Consider the following 19,846-nt stretch of genomic DNA (forward strand, 5'->3'; position numbering starts at 1 on the left):
GTGAAATTTTATTATTTAGTTTGTCTCGCGTCCCATTAGATTACATGGAGAGGGCGGAGTTTATGACCTTTACTGGGACCAACCACCTGGAAGCAATCGAAACGCGATGGCTTCACTTTTGAGGACAAGTGTGGCACACTTGGGCCATACTGAGATGATTTGGCTTCACTTTTCTATAGTGTAAGGAAGTGGAGATGCCTCGTCCATCTTTTTTTTACAGTCTATGCTCAAAACGCGGATTTATTCAGAAACTATCCTTCATCATATTTATCATAACTCAATATGAAATTCAAGATGAGGTACAGATCTGGGAGCAGGGCCAGCATTTTGGCCACACTTTGGAGTTCAGTGTAAATACCTTAGTAAATGAATAACTGTAAGGTTATCTTTCAGTACCATGATCATATATCAAAGTTCAGTGGTATTACTATCACTGTACCACCATAGTGTTGTAATTGTATACAAGAAACAGTTGCTTTTAAAACTAGCTTCCACTATGAAATCGCTTATTCAATACGATAGATAGTGCACGGTAAAGCACACTTTAAATGTTCACTGAGATGTCGACAGTACATTTTCAATTACTGATATCACTAGCTTGTACATGAGCCTATTTATATCTAGCAGGGGTGGTCGCTGTGATGACACACTATTATTAATTCCCCTGTCTGAAAGAGAGCTGGATCTGAGCAAGCACTGAATACATCCTAATAACACAGTGAAATGTATCTCGCACCATGAGCCGAATGCATTTGCATTTACATGCAGTTAAGGAGCAGCAATGTTCAGCATCTTTTAAATGAAATTTCAGTTTCAAATGATTCAGCCAGGACAAACAAGAGAGTGAAAATGTGTTGTTTTAATTAAATGAAAGCCCCATTTGTTGAATGCCGACCCAAACCTGAAACCCTTCCTCCCCAAAATTTTTAATCTCTACAAGCTGCTCAGTCTAAAATTTATCCCCCAAATCCTCTATCAAAAGGGGCTAATTAAAAAACTTTTATTCCACAGCCCTTGGTGAACAATGACTCATTGTTTCTATTTTCTCTGCCAGGACGGTCAGAGAACACCTGGGTGAACAGGAAGTGTCCATTACTCTGACCATAGATTCACTGGAGGAGGTAGATCTGGGTAATTATTCCTGTTATGCAGAAAACGGCAACGGGAGAAGACAAGCCAATGTACAGATTGGGAAACGAGGTAACACATTCAGCCATAACACACATGAACTCAGCCGACTGAGTCATACCAGCTGCTTCTCATTTAAAGGAACAGTTCACACACAAAATGACAAATCTGTCATTTGTTTATTTGTATGACTTTCCTTTATGAAAAAAAAGATGTTTTGAAGAATTTTAAGGCTGTTCTTTATTTTAGACAATGAAAACGCAGATGGTGATCAGGTGCGGTCAAATAAGTGCAATCAAATGAGTTCATATAATGACATTTATAAAACATAAAGTGTCTTTATATGATGAACAGATGGCAATATAACATATAATAAAATATAATCTTTTTTTCCCTATACATTACCCAGCTCAGAATTTTTCAATATTTTTGAAAGTCTTTTATGCTTAGCAAGGCATTTGTTTGATTAAAGATACTGTAACATTTTAAAACATTATTACGATCTGAAATAACTGTTTTATATTTAAATATATTTTAAAATGTCATTTATTCCTGACAAAGCTGAATGTTCAGCAGCCATTACCCCAGTCTTCTGTGTCTCATTATCCTTCAGAAGTCTATCTAATATTACAATTTGCTGCTCAAAAAAATATTATTATCATTGTTAAAAATCTTTTGTGATGCTTAATATTTTGAATGCCCCTAGTCACCGGCTGTTTACTTTTGCTGTATGAAAAAAAGCAGCTCAGACATTCTTCAAAGCTGCTCCTTTTTTGTCCCACAAAATAAAGTAAGTCATTCAGGTTTGGGTGAGTAGATGATGACAGGATTTTCATTTTTTGGGGTAAACTATCCCTTTAATGTGCTATGGGGTTTCTTTACATAAACAGCACAGCATGTTCCTGTGTCTCCCTCCTCTTCTCTGTCTCTTTCTTTCTCTCCTTTCGGGAAATGCATCAGCATCTAAAATTCACTCTCTTTTAGAGAGAGCTGCTTTGAAGGCATCCTATCTTCTCTTTTAATGGCAGTTCAGAAGAGGAGACGGCTTCAGCAGTTCAGACACATTCTCTCCCTCTCAGCCCAACTCAAAACTCATTCAAACGTTCTCACACACACACACAGATGAATAAACACACACTCTCTTTCTCTCTTTCAACTCGTCTCAACCATGCACACATATTTCAGCAGATAATCTCAAAGCCACATACTCACAAACACACACACAAACTAAATCTCTCATATGCAACCCCTCTCTCTCCTTCTGCTCATTGCTGAGCTCACAAACACACATGCTTCCACAATCTTTCACCTTCTCTGAAGCATCTGAGTGTATCTTGCGTGTTTCCCTCCATTAGCTGTAACGCAGAGGAGCTTTGAACAATATGAACATCATTAGCGCTTAATCATTCTGAAGTCATTTTGCATTTCTCACCCCTTGTGTATGTCCTTAGCGCAGCATGAATTTCCATGCTGGTCCAGGCTGGTTTGGTGCTGATCTGGCTGGTAGATTTGCTGGTGAAGCTAACTGACAAAGGAAGTCTTGCCAGTTTAGCTAGATGCCAGCACACCTAGCATCCTACGATAGGGATCAGTGACCATGTAATTTCTTGAGTCACAAATTAAAATCTGTCAAGAATTCAGTCTTCCAACTAAAATCGCCATGGTTACAAACGAATGAAATAGTATTCCAGGCTTAGAATGTTTCTGTAATAGAATCTATCTGTCGGGTGATGGAAGTTTAAATCCTAGTTGTTTCCTCCAAGAGGGAATTGATTTTGAATAATAACTTATAAACCCTCAAACACAGATCTGCTGATAGCTTCAAGGTTGTTGCTTAATAATTTAATTCAACTCATGTTAAACTGTAATTCCTAGTGAAAAAAAATACATTACCCATGATTCAGAAGAGAAAGAGAATCTCCTCTAGCAAAAAGAGCTCCCGTTCCCGTAAAACACTGTAAATAACAAAGTCAAAGGTGGTATTTAAGTAACTGTATGCGTAATATGCATATTTAGCAATAAATGTAAAATATATTGCTCTATAAAGCTAGTATAAAATGTTTTATTTCTCTTTTGTTTTTAATTTGATTGTCATTAGCAATGCTGCATAGGATTCTTCCATCACAAATGTTGTACAAAAGTATGCTATGCTATGCTATGTTATTCCAGGAGTATTATATTTGTAATACGTTCTTTCTCTTTCCATTTTGTCTCTCTCAGTGGAGCTGATGTACACCATGGAGTTGGCTGGTGGACTGGGTGCGATTCTTCTGCTGTTGGCTTTGTTATTGTCGGTGTATAAGTGCTACAGGATCGAGCTGCTGCTCTGCTACAGGCATCACTTCGGTGGGGAGGATACAGACGGAGGTAAACGCCACACACACTCCCCCTACAGGAACTAATGAGCACGACACTGCAGCAGTTACATATTTAGATTCTAATTTCTACATTATTTTGGAATTATTAGTTACAACTATTTTTTTTTCTCTGCGTCAGAAGTATTGTAATATTTCTAAAATGTATTGTTAAGTGTTTATTTCTTTTCCCCTCAGAAAATAAAGAGTATGATGCGTACCTGTCCTACAGCAAGGTTGAGCTGGACCAGTGGGGTCAGGAATTACAGGAAGAGGAGCGCTTTGCTCTGGAGATTCTCCCTGACGTCCTGGAGAAACATTACGGATACAAACTCTTCATCCCTGACCGAGATCTCATTCCTACCAGCAGTACGTGCCGAATGTGTGTTTTGTGTGAATGTACAGTATGTCTTTGTTAGTGTGTTTGTAAATGTTGTCTTAAATGTTTCAGACATTTTCATTAGCTCATGACGTTCAAACAAATGTCATGAATAGTCAGAAAAAAATGAATTCCTGTGAAGTTTTAGGAGTTTATTCAGAAACAACAATCACAAAGAAAGTTGTGTAAAGATTTGACAAACAGCACTAATTGTACAGAACTAATAAAACACCTTGATCATTCATAATAGATTGTGACATTTTTAGCTCATTAATGTGATAGCAGCGCTGGATTTATCTTGCTTCCTAATACTGCGAAGTAATTTAATCATTTGTAATTAAACTCCCTCATCAGCATTAATATGACCAGAAAGCCTTATGTTGACTAGAAAATAGCTTGGTTAAATAAGAAAATAAGTATTTATTCCAAAAATTAAGTATATTCCAAAATGTGGGCAATAATAATAGTACCATTTGTTTCCATTGCAAGCCATCAGAGCCAGTTTATGTGATGCGGTGTGTTTGTTTGCATCATATGCCAGGTGTTTTTGCCCTGTGTGTGTGCTGTGTCTGAAAGCCGAATGTTTATGTCCAGGTATGAGCAGTCAACATTACCAGGATGACACACATCTTCTTAGAGGTACAGCTTTGTTTGAATGCAAAAACACACGTGCACAGATTTACGGTGTGCACAACATGCATCCATTGTGCATGCAGATAGTTCTTCATGAATGATTGTGGTTGTTCTGTCCTAAATGTGCGTTCGTCTTCAGCTGTGCATTATTTTCAGTCCTCGTGCCACCTGTTATTTTGCTATTACAGTTTCTTGCTTTGTCTGTGGTGTTTATCTCCTGTAGCGTACATAGAGGACGTGTCCCGCTGCGTAGACATGAGTAAACGCCTGATCATCGTGCTGACCCCGAGCTACGTGCTGCGTCGCGGGTGGAGTATATTTGAGCTGGAGTCCCGTCTGCGCAACTCTCTGGTTTCAGGGGACATCAAAGTGATCTTAATCGAGTGTGCCGATCTGCGAGGAGTCATTAACTACCAGGACGTGGAGGAGTTAAAACAATCCATTAAATGCCTGAGTGTGGTGCACTGGAACGGCCCACAGAGCAACAAGCCCGGCTCGCGCTTCTGGAAGCAGCTCCGCTACACCATGCCGTACCGCCGCCCCCAGCAAACCCTCACCAATCACGCGCTGGATGCCAGTGAACCCGGCCCCTTCGCCGACCTGCAGACCGTCTCGGCCATCTCTATGGCTACGGCTACGTCCGCCGCCTTGGCGCCGGCTCACCCCGAGCTGCGCCCGTCCCTGCGGAGCTCATACCGCTCGCACTCGCTGGCACGGCAGAAACACTCGCACTACCGCAGCTACGACTATGAGCTACCCTTCACGGCCGGAGGAACACTGCCGCCCCAGCACACCTACTGCAACCTGCCCCTCACCTCCTGAATGGCCAGCGGCCCGTCAACAACAAGACCCTGCGCCAGCATAGCCTGGATGAGCACCACGGCAACAACGCCATGCTCCCGCTGCTGCCCAGAGAGACAAGCATCTCCAGTGTCATCTGGTAAACACAGAGAATCCAAAACCCGCACGGTTTGGGCCGCCTGGCAGTTGGGGGACTAAATAAGCTGACATACAGCACAGGACACGGTGAGGTTAGTGGCTTCCTGTGAGCGGGATGATCGTTCTGTCCACGCTAAGTGGGTCTGAGGATGTGCGTCTTCTTTTGGGCATTGATCCAGCAGCGAGGGACATCGTGGTGCCGCGTCTGTAGGCGTGAACTGAGCATATAAAATCACACCACATGGAGGTATACAGGGTCTCGTGTAGATGTTAGCGTTATATTTGTAGCACCGCTGTCTTCCTGTCTCCATGTTGGGTTTGATCACGCCATCTATTTTTACTCGTTAACGCTTGATGCTTTTTGTTTTGTCCCTTCCTCTTTTTTTAGGTTTGACAACATGGACATTTGATTGAGATGTTTTGCTTTTTTCTACCTTCTTTTGAAATGGACTGAAATATTCCTCGTTTGATTTTAGCTACTGCCGTTTTTGCTCGGAAGCTACTGCGTTTTGTTGCGTCCCTCTTTCTGTTGTCCGATGTTAGGTATGTATTTATGGTTTTAATTGCAAAACTTTCAAGAAGGAAATATATTACAAATTATGCAAAATATATGAAAGCCTAAAGGGGTCGACAGAGGTGAGCTGAGATGGGTGCTGTCTTCTTTTACAAGAGGAATAGCACCATTTCTCAAATATTAAGGGGGTTTTAAATGATGAGAAATCTATTTTTATATCAGAAGAGTGATGATTCTCTCTAATACCACAGGGTCAATGGGACAATGGGACTGGAGACTCTCTTATTTGTGCATTTGGGTATTTTATACAGTTTGTTATGTTGTTCTCATCTTTGGAGAGAAGGAAATGTTCTATGTTAACTTCTGAAAGAATAATCATTTTTATTTATGTTCGTAGTCTAGGACTTTTGATCCACAGGCAGACCTTTTCACCTTCTTTCACATTTCTAATGTGTTAACTCTCAGTCTGACGTCTTAACACACTGGTTACATGCTTGTCTTTTTCTCCTCTAGCTGCTGTGTGACTCAGATACATGCTGGCATGTTTCACAGAGGAACACAGGCCTGTATACTCGCATTCTAGTATAGATTGTCAGATAACTCCGCTTGACAACATACCATATGATTTAATAAATGCCCAAAATCAACATGTATTTGTTGTATCTTGTCTAGAGGTTTTCCTGATCTAGGGGTTTTCACTTATGGCAGCATGTACTGAAAAACACAAAGCTAGAATCAGAACCAAGAGGTTTGACAGTAAAAAGAGGTCTAACTGTATAAAAAAAGATAAAAGGATCAGAAACGATTCCTGTAATTTCTTTTCTATTTTTCTTTGTTCTTTTTTTTTCTTTTTTTCACTCACAAAAAAAATTGTTTATAAAAGATAATTAGAATTATGTATGAATGTTTACCTCTTGAGTATGCATAGAGACTAGTTGTGTATCCTGATTTGAATATTTACTGTATTATGAACAATAGCTATCACAGAGAGATGTGTGATCTCTCTAGAGACACAATCATTTTTCTTTTTATATTGTTTCTCACTGTGTACAGTAAAGTCAGAAACCACTATAAGCTGGTCAGTGAAATTTTGTGCACGTGTGCGTGTGTGTGTGTGTGGAGTGCACTGGTTTGGGTGGTTTACGAGGACACAAATTTGTATAATGACATGGGTATGACAGAGGTATTACAATGTGAAGGTGGTTTATGAGGACACTGCATATGTCCCCACAATTCAAAAGGTTTAAAAAACATGAATGGTGTTTGTTTGTTTTTTTGAAAATCTAAAATTGCACAAAATTTCCTGTAAGAGGTAGGATTAGTTTGTACAGTATAAATTCCATTACACCTATATCCCCATAAACCACAAATACCAACAAGAGTGTGTGTGAAGAGGTTCTCTCATAGTGGGTTGTCTGTATAAGACACTTATTTGAGAAACACAAAGTTTTAGGTTCTAGGTGAGTTGCTAAAACTGAACATTTCAATTATGCTTATGAACAAAATGCTACGTACTGGATACTACAGGTAAGCAAAAAATAATTTCATATCATATGCATATGTATGCACCTCTTTAAATAAAAGAGAAAAACAACATCTAATATATGCACTTTTTTCTGTATTACTACAGACTGTGACATCTAAAAAGATTCTAGTTTATGCTTTATAATCCTTTGGGTTTGTTGTACAATGGAAATGTGTCTTTGAAAATAGCATGTAGCCGATATCATTAATAAATATTTTACATAAAAAGACTTTACGTAATTATTGAATATAAACAGACATATAGACATAATTAAAAACAATACTCAAGTGACATCTCAATAACTTGAAGATAAATGCCAATGCAACACATTAAAGTAAAGTTTAATTCATAGTTAATGTATTGGGTATCATGAACTAACAATGAACAATACTTCTACATTAATTATTATCTAGGTTATAATAGTTGGCCCAAAAATTTACTAAATATTTTGTCACCCTCAGGCCATCCAAGATGTAGATGGGTTTGTTTATTCATCAGAATAGATTTGGAGAAATTTAACATTGCATCACTTGCTCATCAACGGATCCTCTGCAGTGAATGGGTGCCATCAGAATGAGAGTCCAAACATTATGGACGTTTTCTAAAAGCTTTAGAAAAAATAAGATGACTAGTTAATCAATGAAGGTCTTGTGAAAAGCTGTATTTGTAAGAAACAGCACAAAAAAATAAAAAAATCACAATTTCACTTTTGAACAGTGCTTGAGCTGTACCTATTTCTCTCCTGATTCAGTCAAGACAAGCTTTTCACTGGAGACAGCAATATTACAGACTTTTAAATAAAAACATCTTGATGGATTTTTACAAACATGCAGCTTTTCACTTCTTTAGATATTAATTGATGGACTGCAAGTCATTTGAATTACTTCTAGGTCATTTGGATTTTTTTATCAGCTGTTTAGACTCTCATTCTGACGGCACCCATTCACTGCAAAGCACCCATTCATTAGCAAGTGACATAATGCTAAATTTATCCAAATCTGTTCCAGTGAAGAGACAAACTTTTTTTATCAAAACTTTCTTTATTCCTTTAATTATAATTTATAAATATGATATTGTTAACTGTTAATTTGTTTATTCTTCATGCTATATTAAATTATGTTAATTTATACCTATGTATTTATATATTAACTTGAAATAGTACAAATGTATTAATAAATATTTAGAGAAATTAACATTAGCTGTTAGTTTCTGATATATAATGATTAACTAATGATAACAATGTGATCCTTTTATAGCAAAGTTTTGCCAGGATTATCAGGATAATTTTGCTGTCCAGTGAAATTTTCCAACATTAACTTTTTTCTTCTTTCTTCTTTTTTTGCCTTGACTTCTTTTGGATGTAGTCAGTGTTGCTGTGAAAGTTACTGTCTATTATGTGCAGAGATATTTAAAGCTGGTGACCTTCTTCACATCCTGGGCTGCCAGCTCAAGCGTAACTTTCTAATCATGGCTCCTTCGTCTTGGTGATATTAATGTGTAGGGAGCTGTTATCAAACCTGAAGACACGGCTGTCAACATACTGGAAATAGACTATTTACATCCTTCTAGCAAGCGACCAAAGCTGTATCATCAGCAAACTTGAAAGGAGCAGGTCACTGTTGTTACTCTGCACTTGACTGCTATATATTAACATGATATAACAGGAGATGCAGCAGCACACATCCCCGAGGAGCGGCAGTTGGATCGGATGAGGGGCTGTTCATGCAGACTTGCTGAAGCAGCGCTTTGATGCAAAGGACAAGCTTGCTGTTCACATTTACATCATGTAGGAGGTACTTTGGGGTTGGACTGTATTAAAGGCAGAAGAGTTAGTTTTATTCAGATGCTGTTGGACATTATCCAGCAAGGTAGCTTGATAAGCAAAATGTGTGGTATCGGTAAATTCAAATTTTTCTGATTAAAATACTTTACATATACTGTAGACGCCTCATGCATTTAAGGAGAACTGAGGGTCAAATAACATTCAAAGATTTTGCACATGGAGTTCTGGGTACAGGGATGTAAGAGATGTCCTTCCAGGCCAGCGTTATAATGTTTCTAAAACATTAGAGTAAACACAGGTCCCTGCTGTGCAGCGCTCCTTTAAAACCTTCCCCTTCAACACATCTCGATCCTACAACCTTCAAACCTCAGCTTTTAAAACTAATTTAAACCTCAGGCAAGGTCTGTCAAACCAATATTCAAAGTTTGTCTTGGTGCACTTGACTTTTTCCAGTTTCAGAAATGTCAGGAAAAATAAATGTTTCCTTATTTAATATTTATTTATTTATTAATTTTATTACAACTTGAATGCACATCAGTAATGTCAAAGGAAAAATAAATGTTTCCTATATATATATATATATTTATTTTTATTCAGTGCCACAAAAACCAGGGGAACACACACTTCTATTTAATAACTAAATCCTTATAAAGGCAGTGATAAATGCACATTGGTTTCTTTTTATTTCCAATTTGGATAAATATTGTGTGAGGCACGTTTTAATATGGATGGATGCACTTTATTGCACTTTTTTTCGGACTGTTTAAAAACACCTGCCCACTGCCATTATAAAGCTTAGAAGAGCCAGGACAATTTAATATAATTTCGACTGGTCTGAAAGAAAGTCATATACACCTAGGGTGAGTAAAGCATATTTGTTTGACAAATTAACCCTTGAAGATTTGAGATTTGAATGCGTCTTAAAGCGCCCCCTTGAGGACGACATTTAAGATTCATAAGGTGTAGCCTACAGTAGTTGGAGACACTTCTCTAACTGTGAAACAACAAAGAACAGAGTAGGCAAACCCGTTCAATCATGGCACAAGAGTACAGACGACAACACCCATTAATATATATCAGCAAATGTGTGTAAACTCTGTGATCGGTTTGAATCCATCCAGATGTAATAAATACAGACTGTTTCATGGAAATAAGCTTGTGAACAAAGCGGATGTTGGAGGAATTTGTTAACAAACTTCAGGATACGACTCTAGCCATCTGCGGCTCTTGTGAAACGATGTTAATGAGGTACGATCTCGTGTCCAAAGACGCAGGACGAATTTAAATGCACATGCAGGATATGCGGAAGAAGACCAGGGAGAAACGGTGTGCTCCTTCAGTTCTCACACTAGAGGGGAAGAGAAGACGAGAAGTGATGGACAAAGCAGCTAATGACGCTGATAAAAACACTAGATCCAGCTCACTATAGTTCACTGACAGCGCTGCAGCGAAGGTATCAGCAGAAAATACTGGACCAAAATCACTGGTAGCAAACAGTAACCTTACTTGTATGTGGTCTGTGGGATAATACACGGTAAACTGTTGACTGACTGTCTTGAAGCCAAATTTATGCAGGCAAACGTGAATAAATTGTGACATATCTGTTTTCCACTGTTCAGAATAAAGTACTTAATAAATATCACGTGTCAGTTATGTTTTAATAAATAGTAAATAAACAGCAGGCATTACTCCTGGATGTTTCAGACAGTAGTCGCATTTGGTAGCCTACTCTGACTTGATTTTTATAATGTATAAAAATATATAATTATATTTTTATAATGAATTTTATATATTCTCCATCAAAACATTACAGGGTAAACTCAAAACTGCATCAAAACATTTACAGGAGAAACTAAGAGCATCTGAGGAGTTTCAACAGACTTTGCATAATACAGCAAAACATATGAAGGTCAGAATTCAACTGTTACTCCAGTAAAGTGAAAATGTTTATATTTCTATTCAACTTTTATATATATTTATTATATATTTTATATATCTATTCAACTTAGTTAAAAAGCCATTTCCTGTGAATTTTGTAACATTGTATATTTTTTTAATGGGGAAATTATTCTGACTGTGCTCAGTAATTTGCAAAAACATAGACTTACAAACCAACAAAAAAATGACATGGCATTTTGACATTACACACCTTGACAAAAAAGTGATAAAATTGTGGATCGAGACCCTACATGAAAAAAAATCGATATGATATTTTAGCCATATTGCCAACTCCTAAATTTAAGTTTTATTTGCCCCTCTAACTAATGTGTTTATGATTATGATAATACATTAATATCATATAAAATAGTTTGAATGATAAACTGCTTTTGAACAGCTAAAAAAGCTGGAAGTGCTCATTAAAGTGAAAAATGGTTGCATACACACTTGCATTAAAAATAATGTGGATAGACTGTAGTGTTACCATTGTCTAAAATGCTTTTTTTTTTTTATCAGTTTCAGGCCCAGCACATAGAGGGTCAGAACAAGGAAGAGTTTGAGAAACTTCACCAGTTTCTATGTGTTGGAGAGTAAGAGTAAGGATAACTAAAAGAAGGAAGGAAGAGCAGCAGAAGAGTCCGTGAATGAGAATATTGAGAAAATGAACACAGAGATTTCCTCTCTTTCAGACATTACCAGAGCTGTAGAGAAGGAGATGAGAGCTGAAGATGCTTTATTCCCACAAGTATGAGGCATGTCTGTTTACGTACAGCAGATTCAATATACTGGAGACAAATGCTACGTTGTTCTATAATCAATATTTTTTCACAGAAGTATGATGCCACTTTGAAAAGGTTTGTATGGTTTCTCCTCTTATGAACTCTAACCCTAATCACTGACTACTGAGTGTTTTTCCAGAGTGTCTCAGTGTAAAGCGCCAGATCCAGAGGACATTTCTGGAGTTCTGATCAATGTGCCAAAACACCTGAGCAACCTGAAGTTTACTGTGATGCAGAAGATGCTGAAAACTGTTGATTACAGTGAGTAAAGCACACAATGAATTAATCTCCATCGTAAGAGTCATTTGTATAATTTCATGTTTATGTGTCTCTCTCTTCAGCTCCTGTGACCTTTGACCCTAACACTGCTCACTGTAATATCATCCTGTCTGAGGATCTGACCAGTGGGAGATACAGTGATGAGGAACAGACTCCTGAGAATCCAGAGCGATTCGACGTGTCCGCATGTGTTGTGTGCTCACAGGGCTTTGACTCTGGCTCTCACTGCTGGGATGTTGAAGTTGAAACACAGGCTGGTTCCTCAGAGTGATGACCGAATCTGCTCAGAGGAGAAATAAAATATTCTCAAGGAGAGGAATCTGGCTGGTGGGTCATTTCTGTGGAGAATATAAAGCACATGAACCACCACAATCACTAGCTCTCCTCCCAGTGAAAGAGAAACTGCAGAGGATCAGAGTTCAGCTGGACTGGGACAGTGGAAAGCTGTCGTTCTCTGACCCTCTTACTGACACTCGTATGCACTCTTTTACAAACATGTTCACTGTAATTAAAAGAAACGTAAAAGAAAATATTTTGAAGTATGTGGGTAACCAGACAGCTGCTAGTCTCCAGTGACTTTCATTATCCACTGAGATTTTATATCTTAAGTCTTTTTTGAAGCAAATCATACATTGTGTATAAGCTATATGTCCCTTTCAGTTTAGGCGATTCAACTTTTATGTCTAATTAGATTATGACAACAATAGTTTTTTGGAACCTTTTGATCAGTGATTGAATTCTGTTTTTTATTCAATTGCTCTCACAGCAGTATTGTTATTGGCAACTAAACCTATTAAAAACCTTAATTACCACTTTTGGAAATTAAGCTGAAGTACAATAAACATTTAAATGTAAAGTATAAAAAAGGGAGAAAATTTGAAATGTTGCCTTGGCAGATAATTAAAATATGTTCTTAAATTAAAATATGTACTTAAATTTTTACAACAGAAATAATAAATATATTAAGGCTATTTAGAAATGTTAAAAAACGAATCATTTTAACAAGTTCATGAAATAAAAATGAAAACTGAACATGCAAAAGCTTATTTAAAAGGTAAATAAATAATATAATTATACATAAATAATAATAAAATAATATTGTTTTGCATACTCTTTGCATATTGTTTTACTGTTTTTTAGCCAGCACATGTGTGTAGCCTACTACGTCTAATGCTGGTTACACTTTCTTCCCTCCAGCACCTTGAATTCCTGTTCCCGTGGACCAGAGGAGGCAGGAGGGAGGGGAAGGGAACATCCCCAGACAGGAGGAAGGGCCCATGCTCAGGGTCCTGAATGAGATTGCCCTGTACCTCCAATGTGCTGGGCCTGAGTGGCAGCACCTGGCCACCAGCAATGTGTAAATCACTGTAATGCTGGCAGATGCTGTGGCAGCTTGAGGGCACCAAAACTGCCTCTGCGTCCGCATGCCTGGGGATATCCACACCTATGGCAAGTTGCCGTCCTGCTGCAGGGTCTGTGGGGGAAGGATGGGTTCCCCCTTGGGGTTGTCTGGTCTGGGTTGTATCCTCTAGGGATGAGTGGTCAGGGCTTTGTGCTGAGAGGTACACATATATATAGAGGTACACTATATATACACTTCATATACACACACATACATATATAAACTTTATTTAAAGATAAACTACACATAATGGTCCATATGGAATCTCAAGGCTGGCCCATATAAAAATGTAATATCATAGCTCAGTCCATCTCATATTACCCCTATATAAAGGATTCTTGGACATATTCGCATGACCATCTTCCAAAATTTACTGTGATTGTCATTACTCAAAACGTCAGACCAACTAAGAATCCAGCTAGAATATGGGTGACAAAATGAGAATTATCATAGATAGATATATAAAGGTTCCTAAGCTTACCTTTTTTCTACTTAAGAATTTTTGATTGTTGAGCTGCAGTTGTTCTGTGCAGTTCTGTCTCTTTCTCTGAGTCTCTGACTCAGTTTCTATGCACTGCTGTAATGGGTTTTATTTCACTGTAAGTGAAAGTTATGCTATAGTTGTTCAGTTTTATGCTCCACTGAAGGAGGAAGTGAAAGTATGTTGAGATTCTGTCTTCCATGAAAGTTTGGAGTCACATTTATATGCATGTATGCATGCCTGTTCTCTTTATGCCAGCTTGTTATATTCATTACAATAGACTTCAATGAGCTGTGCAATTTGTGTAATATGCTATAGCCATCAACAGGTTAAGAGTGTTTCCATACACCTCAGATAAGCACATTCCACTCCCTTTGCTGTGTTTCCCCTAGACTTCCAGTCTTTGTAAGACGGGGTCGTTGGTAATTTCCATAACTGAGAGTAAATTCACTTTAAGTACACAAAGCATAAAGGCTACTGTTGTGAATTAAAGGACTGTCTGTGCTAATAGGTGATGGACCATGGTCCTACTCTGTGTATTTATTGGCACACTGTAATATGTAATTCTTTTTCTCTTAAACTGTCTCACGCTACTTCATGCAGCAGTTATATTTTGCAGTTTCATTAGAATGAAAAATGTCTCTACAGACCACATATTTCCCTTAAAACCAATGTCTGCACCTGCAGCTTTTTGGATTCTTATGTAAGTCTTCATATCCTCATTTCCCCATTTTACCAATGTAACTCAAACCATACTAGACACGTAGATTGAACCCTGTTCCACGTAGCGGTGGTTAATCAGCTAAAGGGACGGTGACAAAATGCTGCATCACCTATATTCATTATTCATGTGATGGTCTGTCTATATAAAAAAGAAAGATTGCCTGATGAACCAACAAACAAGTGAACAAGCACATTTCTCGCAATGTTCTCCCAGTATGCACTTAGATATGCACAAGCAAAACATTGTTTTCAGAATGTTAAAATAATTAGTGCTTATTTAGACTCAGACTAGAATTCAGATCACAAAGTCAAAATGTTTTAAGGTTTACAACGCCTTGCGGAGAGTCTCAGGCCATTTTTATTGTTGCTTTATTTATTATATTTTTTTCTCCGTTTCAGTGCTCAGACTTTATCTGACCAGCAAAGCTGCTACACAGCAACATCCCACAAAACCTTGCATTTGTGATATTCCATCTCATCACTTATTCTTGAACACACATTTCATGAAACTCCACAATCATAAGATTAAACAACTATAGGAAACACTATAAGCAAAGAAAATACAAATATAAAATAAAACATAATAAAAGTTATTAAATAAATAATTATATGATAAATGAGATAAATGACTAAATAATGTAAATAGTCAAATGAAAAATTATTAAATGTCTGAATTTAAAAATTACTTAAATGTCTGAATCTTATAAATGATTGCATGATTATGTATGAGTAATTGATTTCTATCCTGAAGCAACACACACAATTTGCCTTTGAGGATCCATAGATCCTTCAATACACACAAGGAATAAACTCCCTTAATGGTGACCACACGGCTCCCAGAGTCCCCCCAACACCCCATAAGAAACTTTAGCTGTCCTCTAGTGGTTCTAGCTCAAGTGTCTGAATCATTTGTTTAATATGAATGGATCTGTAATCATCTTTGCTTTTATCTTTTGATAATATATATGAAACACATCTGTCTCAGATGTATCCACTGATAATTTATCAAAGAAATAACATTTTATTTATTTATTTATTTACAGTAGCAGGAAAGTAACAGGAAAAACAAAGTTATTTTGAAATATGTTTCCGACATGCCATCAAGTCAAATATAAAAGCATCACAGAACATCAGTTAATTTTAATATATTTAAATATTATAATTTATGACAGTTTTAAATTGGTCAGCTTATGTTCACATTTAGCTTGCTATTTTTACATTTAAAAAATCAGTTTGAATTGTTAATGTACGTGGGTTAAACAACAATGCAATTTTCCTTTTCCATCTTTTATTTATATATTTAGTTGCATAGTAAATGTTAAATAACATTCTGAATTATAAACTTATTTTGTTTCTTGAAAGAAATCTGAAGAAAGAGTTTATTCAGAATATTTAAATGCAGTTCAAAAACATGAAAGAAGCAGTCAATTCTTCATAGGGATGTGTATATATATATATATATATATATATATATATATATATATATATATATATATATATATATATATATATATATATATATATAGTTTTGTTAGTTTTTTTACATATAGGTCTATATAAATATTACAGTTTTTCTAAATTATTATCTATATTTGGAAAGAAAAGTAAATAGGTTATATATAATAGTTATTATATAGGAAATATTTTATCCAGGGTTATTTATGGTTTACCTGAAGCATCCTGAAATTGTGGATACACATCTACATTCTGATTAAATAATGTTTATGCATACGACAAGGCATGTTATTTAACAAGTGCATCATGACTAACTGTGATAGCCAGCACAGGTGTGTAGCTTACTACGTCTAACGCTGGTTAATTATTCATGTTATTAGTGTTACGTTACAAGCGCACCGTCTCCATGGCTGGGTTAGAAAACTACCATGACTTCTTTCATAATTCATACGGTAAGAAATGGTCATCGTTTGCAATGTGTCCTTAACGCGTTTGGATCAAAAACAGCACTTCGTCACCATGGACAAAATCGACCAACACGTCTCCGTCTTGGCTCTGAATTTCTTCAGGATATAAAGTTATAGAGAGAGGGATATCACAGGGATATGGAGAAGCAGAGCACGCTGACTATCACCAGTAAAAGTAATTTTATAGATTTAAAGGTTACTAAACAAGCAAGACGTCTTTTAATATTTTCAAGTGATTTACGATATAAAATGTTTTGATAAAGAGCACAATGGTGATAGAACCCTCGTGGGGTTTGAACCAACGTCCTTTCTCATATCAGCCCAGATATTTAACCAATAAACTGCTGCACCCAGACACCGACTGTGATGTTTAAGAAAATCAACGCAGTTTTCCGTCCGAACCACCTTGGACCTCGCTTACGGGACCGGTTCAGGCCCGATGAGGACTACCACAGCGCGTGCACCGTCAAACTGGTCCGGAGCACGTCGATGCTCGTGGTGGGGGAGAGCAGTCACGCGCCGCAGGACTCCACGCTGAAGCGGAGCGTGAGCGCCGTGAGTGTTCAGACCAGCACGGCCCTGTACTACTACCAGAGCCGAGAAGACCAAGTTTGGCTCTACTCCCAGAACCAGAACTGCTTGGAGTACTTACAGGAACTGGTCGAGCTCAGGCGGCAGTACACCAAGAGCATCAGCGACCTCAAGAACAGCGAGCGCAAAGAGACCGCGTCCCGCAAGAAGAAGCCCGCACCCCGGCCCCCGCAAAACAGAGCTGCACAGGTGAGATGAAACAGGACAAGGCTTACATGTTTAAACATAGAAAGAAGTGTTGAACATTGTTAGGGTAAAGTAAAGTAAGTTATACCAGTTTGTCTGCTATCAACCAAGTCGTGAGGTGTTTATTAATAATTTTAAGGGGTAAAACAGTTTTAGTTTTGTTTAGTTTAGTCAAAGTATTATTTGATTACAAGATTCCCGAGTTCAAATCCAGGCTCGAGGACCCGCTCCATCTCTCTCACACTTCGTTTCCTGTCAACTCTAAACTATAAAATGTATCATCGTAAAGTCAAAAACGCAAAAATAAAAAAAAAAATGCAAAAAATGGTATATAAAAATGTATTTATCATCTTATTTCAAAGACTTCAAGGCCTGGACCTTCTGCTCCACCTATCCCAAATGAGGAAGACACACTCCAGTTCTTTGATGCAGTCATTGCAAGCTGTGACCCAGAGCCAAGTCGAAAACCACATGTGGAAAATGGACATGCAGATGTAGACTTCATAGGTAAGTCTGGAGGTTATTAGGCTACTTAATCTCTAGTGTACTCTAAAGGCAGCATGGAAAATACAATTGAGGGATGTTGCACACGTGTAACAGAAAAATTGGTCAACTAGAAGTATTTAGTTTTTTCCCATTCATGTTTCAATCCTCCATCTTTTTATTGTTCGTTATGTCTGTTTTTTTTTCCATACTACCATTTTGATGTTTCTACAGTGGCAACCAGTACCAGTGAGCATGACCTTCACTCTAACTGGGTGCTTCGGGATCCTCATCGAATCTCCATGACGGAGTCGCAGCCCAAGAATTCAGAAATCAGTCACAGGCAGGTAGCCCAGCAGAAGGGGGTCATGGGAAGCACAGGCAGCAGGAGATGTCTGCAACGAAACCCAATCCACCTGCCAAAAGTGGTGGAGAGTGCCTTTCAGACTCTACGTTTCAAACCCAAGCTCAAGAAGAAAGACTAGCTGCTTAAGCGGTTCCGCTTGTTGTGCCCAGAGGACAACTAAAACTTCACAGCTGTGCAATCAAGAAGTTGGATCTGGAAGAAAGAATAAGGAATAATCTGACACACCACAGAAGATGTGACCTCTGTGACGCATGTCAGTGTTTACTCACTGCCAGAGCTTCATAAATTATACACAGCAGATCAGAATCTCTTTTTCGGTAGCTTGCAACAGCAAATGCTTAAGGCCATTAATAGAGCGTAACCACTGAACAATCATCCTGTGCACTGATTCCAGACAGAGCAACTGGAATTTCCTTACAACAGTAACACAGATCTGAGGATCACTTATCTGATGAACTAGTCAGATAATTAGACAGGGATCAGACATATGAGAGATGCTAAACACATAAAGGCCAAGGAGATAGCTATTTACTGCCTAATTGTTATAGGCTAACCTTAAAGGGATAGTTCACCCAAAAATTTAAATTTGATGTTTATCTGCTTACCCCCAGGGCATCCAAAATGTAGGTGGCTTTGTTTCTTCAGTAGAACTCAAAAAAGATTTTTAACTCAAACTGTTACAATCCGCCAGTCATATATTGTAAGTGGATGGGAATCACAGCTTTGATAGTAAAAAAGAAATAAAACCAAATTAAACCCTGTGGCTCGTGACGATACATTGATTTGTAAAGACACAAAATGATTGGTCTGTGGAAGAAAATTAACAGTATTTATAGTTTTTTTTTACCTATGATTTTCACTGCAATGACTGAACTTTCCTGAGCCCGTTTACACAAACTATCTTCTACTTCTTCAGCATCCACATGAGGTGTCTTCTCCTTCTTGCTTTATGGTAGATTGCAGACTTATAAGTGCATTACCGCCACCTAGCTCTCAAGTGGACCATTAGCTGCGTTTCCACTGTCGAGCTTAAACCGGGCGTGCTAGTGTGTGCCAGGGCCAGTTGTGTTTCCACTGTCACTTCTGGTGCTTGATTGTGCCTCGTTCGGACTTCCTCGGGGCCAACGGCCAGGGTTTTTGGCCCGACAAAACCCTTGGGCCAAAGAGGGCCAGCTGGGGAAAGAGGAGTGGTTATGAACAAAGGCGGAGTTTCTCCGCGTCTGGAGATCGTCAGCACCGCGGATCATTTCAGAAAGATAGCAGCTGTAACACCAGCATTAAAGACTTGAGCTCAAAACTTTCAGTCATCAGCGAATGTTTGAAATAACTTGATCCGATGTGGATTATAATCACTAAACAAGGCAGAAATATTGATAAATGATGCAAAAGACACGCTAAACATTAACGTTACCAAAATAAACATGATAAATGCAACCACTT

At 37.9% G+C, this 19,846-nt stretch overlaps 2 protein-coding genes and 1 pseudogene across 2 annotated transcripts; 2 read left to right on the top strand and 1 right to left on the bottom strand.

The window, feature by feature from the left end:
- The first annotated feature begins 1,031 nt into the window (after window positions 1-1,031).
- On the top strand, window positions 1,032-7,010 carry LOC113073670 (interleukin-1 receptor accessory protein-like 1-A; annotated as a pseudogene).
- A 5,424-nt stretch (window positions 7,011-12,434) lies between these two features.
- LOC113073671 (uncharacterized protein CXorf21-like) lies at window positions 12,435-13,999 on the bottom strand. The gene is made up of 3 exons (XM_026246495.1): window positions 13,975-13,999; window positions 13,452-13,836; window positions 12,435-12,531 (listed from the first exon to the last, which is right to left on the bottom strand). The coding sequence occupies exons 1-3, from the start codon at window positions 13,997-13,999 to the stop codon at window positions 12,474-12,476; spliced, it is 468 nt and encodes a 155-aa protein (XP_026102280.1). The 3' UTR covers window positions 12,435-12,473.
- A 2,727-nt stretch (window positions 14,000-16,726) lies between these two features.
- On the top strand, window positions 16,727-18,619 carry LOC113073672 (uncharacterized protein C13orf42-like). Its single transcript, XM_026246498.1, has 3 exons — window positions 16,727-17,559; window positions 17,919-18,063; window positions 18,274-18,619. The coding sequence occupies exons 1-3, from the start codon at window positions 17,146-17,148 to the stop codon at window positions 18,522-18,524; spliced, it is 810 nt and encodes a 269-aa protein (XP_026102283.1). The 5' UTR covers window positions 16,727-17,145; the 3' UTR covers window positions 18,525-18,619.
- The last annotated feature ends 1,227 nt before the right edge of the window (window positions 18,620-19,846 follow it).

This window comes from Carassius auratus, unplaced genomic scaffold, assembly GCF_003368295.1.
Source record: "Carassius auratus strain Wakin unplaced genomic scaffold, ASM336829v1 scaf_tig00012790, whole genome shotgun sequence".
Taxonomy (NCBI): Eukaryota; Metazoa; Chordata; class Actinopteri; order Cypriniformes; family Cyprinidae; genus Carassius; species Carassius auratus.